Source organism: Hylobates moloch, unplaced genomic scaffold (genome assembly GCF_009828535.3).
Source record: "Hylobates moloch isolate HMO894 unplaced genomic scaffold, HMol_V3 SCAFFOLD_11, whole genome shotgun sequence".
NCBI classification, from domain to species: Eukaryota; Metazoa; Chordata; class Mammalia; order Primates; family Hylobatidae; genus Hylobates; species Hylobates moloch.
This window is the reverse complement of record NW_026652286.1, coordinates 38,315,695-38,321,504: the sequence shown is the minus strand read 5'-3', so window position 1 is coordinate 38,321,504 and position 5,810 is coordinate 38,315,695. Positions and strand designations below refer to the sequence as shown.

Below are 5,810 nucleotides of genomic sequence, written 5' to 3'. Positions count from 1 at the left end.
TATTACTAAGTTAGCACTTTTGGCATAATTAAATTTTTAGCTTTAAACAACTAATTTAACCTTGAGATTTTTGAATTATATATGCCTAGGATTCTGGAGCCACATACACTGTTAAATATTCCAAGAAAAGTCCACTGTTCCTATAATGTGTCACTGTATGTGGCTCCAGAATACTAGGTTCTCATTTTTTACCATCATTTACTTGGATTTCAACAAGGTATAGCATCTGTGTTTTACCATCCATGTTAAGAAATTAAATTTCCCCTGTATTTGAAACATCCTTTCCTCTCAGAGTTAATTGCTGTTATATATCATTTCCTATGCATTGGGAACTGATGAATATATTTTTTGATAGAATACATTATCTGATAACCAAGGATTTGAGTCTTCTAAGCCCATGACAAGGCAGTTTTGATACAAGGTTGCAGAAGCACAAAGTGCTGGTTTCTGAGCTACATGGCAGCAAGAACTGATTGAGGTGCCTAACTTGTTGTTTCTGTGCCTTGTACTTTGTAGACAGACACCACATGTCAGTCCCCAAAGGATGGTTCCTAACACGGGGCCCATGTACCAAAATAGCCTTGATGATTTTCAAGTTGCTTTAGCTCTGAATCTTTTAAGATGTTTGGGTTAGCTTTATTCCTGAAGTCTCCCTGGTTTGTTACTTACTATATAAGAACTAGTTAGGCTCTGAGTCTTTATTTGCTAGAGAGGTGGATCGTAAGAATGATTAGAGTTTTTGGAGGCATAAAGATAAGCTGTAATTAATTTTTATTCCTATATCCGTTGTTTCACAAATACAGTAATTTTAAAAATTATTGGGAGAATATAACATAGATCAGAATTTCAGTACTGGCTCAGGATGGAGTAGGAGGAATAGAATAGAGTGGAGCTACCAAGCCTGTCTTATTCATGTTGTTTTTCTCTTGTTTTTGTTTTTTGATAGCTATTCAAAATCGTAATCCTGTGTGGTATCAGGCACTGACTCACGGTCTTAATGAAGAACAAAGAAAACAGTTACAGGACATAGCAACTCTGGCTGATCAAAGAAGAGCAGCTCATGGTATGTTAATTAACTGTAACTCCTCTTTAATTAGTGACTTTTATAGCTATAAAATTTTACAGATTTTAAATTTTATATCATTTAAGATGATATAAAAGGTATAGTTGTTGCACGTGATAGGAATTAACTCTAATCTGAGGGATTTAATTCAAGATAATTTTGGCTTTGGCTACAGTTTGCGTTTTTTTTTTTTTTTTTTTTTTGAGATGGCGTCTTGCTCTGTCACCCAGGCTGGAGTGTAGTGGTGCGATGTCAGCTCACTGCAAGCTCCACCTCCCGGGTTCATGCTATTCTCCTGCCTCACCCTCCCAAGTAGCTGGGACTACAGGCACCTGCCACTACACTTGGCTATTTTTTGTATTTTTAGTAGAGACGGGGTTTCACCGTGTTAGCCAGGATGGTATTGATCTCCTGACCTCATGACCCGCCTGCCTCGGCCTCCCAAAGTGCTGAGATTACAGGCGTGAGCCACCACACCCAGCCCCAGTTTGCTTAGTTTTAAGTATAGTTGGGCCAGGCGTGGTGGCTCATGCCTGTAATCCCAGCACTTTGGGAGGCCACGGTGGGTGGATTGCCTGAGCTCAGGAGTTTGAGACCAGCCTGGGCAATATGACGAAACTCTGTCTCTACTAAAATGCAAAAAACTAGCCAGGCATGGTGTCACATGCCTATATTCCCAGCTACTCAGGAGGCTGAGGCAGGAGAATTGTTTGAACCTAGGAGGTGGAGGTTGCAGTGAGTTGAGATTGCACCACTGTACTCCATCCTGGGCAACAGAGCAAGACTCTATCTCCAAAAAAACAGAAACAAAAAAAACTAGAGAACACAGCCAGACGTGGTGGCGCATGCTTGTAATCCCAGCTACTTGGGAAGCTAGGGCAGGCAAGTCCTTGAGCCCAGGAGGCAGAGGTTGCAGTGAGCCGACATCACACCATTGCACTCCAGCCTGGGTGACGAGCAAAACTCCGTCTCAAAAAAAAGTACAGTTGGCCGGGCGCGGTGGCTCACGCTTGTAATCCCAGCACTTTGGGAGGCCGAGGCGGGCGGATCACGAGGTCAGGAGATCGAGACCACGGTGAAACCCCGTCTCTACTAAAAAATACAAAAAATTAGCCGGGCGCGGTGGCGGGCACCTGTAGTCCCAGCTACTTGGAGGCTGAGGCAGGAGAATGGCGTGAACCCGGGAGGCGGAGCTTGCAATGAGCCGAGATTGCGCCACTGCACTCCAGCCCAGGCAACAGAGCGAGACTGTCTCAAAAAAAAAAAAAAAAGTACAGTTGAAGACTACTTTCAGTATGCAATAACTTTAGCTCATGGTGATGGTTAGATAGTAGAAAGTTCTGTTAAAAATGTAAACACCTAAGCCGGGCACAGTGGCTCACACCTGTAATCCCAGCACTTTGGGAGGCCAAGACAGGAGGGTCGCTTGAGTTTGGAAGTTGAAGTCCAGCCTGGGCAACATAGTGAGACATCATCTCTACAAAAAATAAACAAAATTAGCCAGGCGTGGTGGTGCATGCCTGTAGTCCCAGCTACTTGGGAGGCTGATGCTGGAGGATCACTTGAACGTGGGAGGTGTAGGTTATAGTGAGCTGTTATTGTGCCACTGTACTCTAGCCTGGGTGCCAGAGTGAGACCCTGTCTCCAAAAATGTAAAAACTTACGAAGTTAAATAGCTCCCAGACATGTCTTTTCATCTTTAACTGTTTCAGTGTGCAATTTTTAAAAGTACATTTTAGGCCAGGTGCGGTGGCTCACGCCTGTAATCCCAGCACTTTGGGAGGCCAAGGCTGGCAGATCACTTGAGTTCAGGACTTCGAGAGCAGCCTGGCCAACATACAGTGAAACCCTGTCTCTACTGAACAACACAAAAATTAGCCGGACGTGGTGGTGCACACCTGTAGTCCCAGCTACTTGGGAAGCTGAGGCAGGAGAATCACTCGAACCTGGGAGGCAGAGGTTGCAGTGAACCAACATCGTACCACTGCACTCCAGCCTGGGTGACAGTGAAACTCTGTCTCTAAAAAAAATAAAAGAAAAACAAAAAAAAGTACATTTTAGGTTATACACCACTGTTAATGCACAACAATTATCTATAGACTTTTTTTAATAAATTTAAAAAATTATTTTGTTTATTTATTTATTTTTTTGAAAAGAGCCCACTCTGTCACCCAGGCTGGAGTGCAGTGGTGCATTCTCGGCTCACTGCCACCTCTGTCTCCCGATTTCAAGTGATTCTCGTGCCTCAGCTTCCGAGTAGCTGAGATTACAGGCATGCCCCACCACACCCAACTAATTTTTGTATTTTTAGTAGAGACGAGGTTTCACTATGTTGGCCATGATGGTCTCGAAAACTCCTGACTCCTGAGGCGGATGGATCACTTGAGGTCAGGAGTTCTAGACCAACCTGGCCAACATGGTGAAACCCTGCCTCTACTAAAAATACAAAAAATTACCTGGGCGTGGTGGCACGCACTTGTAGTCCCAGCTACTTGGGAGGCTGAGGCAGGAGAGAATCGCTTGCACCTGGGAGGCGGAGGTTGTGTTGAGCCAAGATCATGCCACTGTACTCCAGCCTGGGCAACAGAGCCAGACTCTGTCTCAAAAAAAAAAAAAAAAAGATTTTTTTTCTTAACAGTGGAAAGTGAAAATTGGCTAAGAAGTCTACAGCATACAGTAAAAGAGATTATATTCTCTACATAATGCATGTTCCCTTGCCCCTATACATTGGAGAAAACATGGACTTTGGAACCTCCTGGCCATTAATGATGCCTAAGCTACTGGCTTGTTTAATGTTTTGTCAGTTTCTCCCCAAGTTAGTAGATGATTGAATGCCCTACTAAAATTTTATTTGTTTTCTAGAATCCAAAATGATTGAGAAGCATGGAGGATACAAATTCAGTGCTCCAGTTGTGCCAAGTTCTTTCAATTTTGGAGGCCCAGCACCAGGGATGAATTGAGTTATCTCTTTCCTGCTGTGTGATTGTAGTGAAGAGCTTGTGTTCCTCCTAGTAGTGGTTCCAGAACTGGTTCATGTTATCTATTCTAAACTAATGATCAATAGATGGACAAAAGAAACAACAACCCCAGGAGATGGGACCTGATCATGCAACCTGGCACTGGAAAAGAAATCAGTGGGATTTTGGGGGTGGGGGGCATGGGAGGTACCTTAGAGGGCGTATTTTCTTTATTTTTTGAAGAAAGTAAGATCCTGACTCAAGCTTCAAAGTGACACTGTGGAAATCTGAAACAAGAGGGGATGTCATGAAGGCAGCTTTTCTTTTTCTGAGGAAAAAATAGGCATGGGCTACAGGACTATTTAAAATGTCTCATTTACAGTATAAAACTCAAAGGTAGATGTAATTTTTACACCTATGAGTATTTTGTCCAATTTCTGTCTCTTCCTCACCATTGGGTATCTATTCTTTATATGTAAATAAGATAAGGTCATCTGATAGCCTTATTGAGTCTTCATCATTTTCATTCATCATTGTTCCTATGTAGATTATTGGACATTTATTGTAGCACTACATAACTGATTATAAAAATCTGTAAATGAATTAGCACTTTCATATTGAAACAAGCCTGCTAGCCTATGTATAAAATAGCAAAATGTTTGCTGTTTATAAAAAGATGTAATGGGGTGGGGGTCAGGGGTAATTTCAAGTTATTAATTTAAAAATGAACTAGCAATTTTGTACCTGGTGACTTTGTGGTGCACTCACCTCTGATAGTGACTTGAATTCGGTATGTAAAAAGGGGTTAGTGGTATTTCATTGCTGCTAAAAATGACAACTCCCTCTGTGTCCTGTTTTTCTTAAAGCTGTCAGTGTACAAGTGGGTATTTGAATACCAGACCTTACTGTAAAAATTAAGAAAGGTGGTATCTAGAGCATGTAAATTGGATATAAAGTTCTACTCTTAAAGAGTTGATCTAAGAGTATGGCTAAACATCTATATATGCAATCTATTAAAAGAACTTAATTCGGCTGTTATGTCTTGATTTGATTGCAGTTTTTTCCTAATTATAACAAATTTTTCATTGGCCTGTTTTTAATCCTGTGCCTAGAAAGAGTACAAAATGCACACTTAAAAAAATTGATATTTAACACTTACCCACTCCCCTTTCCCCATCTCTTCTACCCCTCTTGTTGATTGTGGTATCTGATCTTGACTAGATAGGCTGAAGGCACATGGTTCCCTCCAAAAACCACTATTGATATCACTGCAAAAACAAGCCCTCAAAAAGATACTGTAGAGAGGTTGGCTTGCTTCCCTCTCTTCCTAACTGCATGTTGAAAAATAAGCCGTTATTGATCTTAAACATCTGTCAGATGAGTCATACATTGGGTTATTTTTTATATACATGTATACACAAAATATTTCAAATTGAAAGCAACATCTTAATGGATTCAAAACTATTACAAGCTGTTGTCTAAAACAGATGAGAAAAAAATTTATAACTGTAAAAACAAATGCACATATTGATATTTAAAATGCATAATTAAGAAAACCCATTTTTGTTGTGTTTTTCTTGTATACCAATAATTAAGCCACTACTGTTGGCACTGTTTGGTTTTCTATTTTAACACTGAAGGAGTGAAAGTATTTCCTATATTTATGAATTTACTACTAAAATCTTGGCAAAAAAAGAAAAAAATTGTCTAACGTGTGGGTGAAAACTGTTAATCAAGTGTTTCTACTCCCCCCCCCAAATCCCCTGAAAGTTGGACACCAACTGTATACC

At 40.9% G+C, this 5,810-nt stretch overlaps 1 protein-coding gene across 1 annotated transcript in view; it reads left to right on the top strand.

Moving 5' to 3' along the window:
- The window catches only part of IPO7 (importin 7), a 67,744-nt gene extending 62,686 nt beyond the window's left edge, over positions 1 to 5,058 (top strand). Inside the window, exons 16-18 of the mRNA XM_032165857.2 lie at positions 517 to 623; positions 947 to 1,063; positions 3,926 to 5,058. Of these exons, the coding sequence (XP_032021748.1) occupies positions 517 to 623; positions 947 to 1,063; positions 3,926 to 4,023 (322 nt within the window). The 3' untranslated portion in view covers positions 4,024 to 5,058. The remainder of the gene's footprint in view (positions 1 to 516; positions 624 to 946; positions 1,064 to 3,925) is intronic.
- Positions 5,059 to 5,810: the final 752 nt, after the last annotated feature.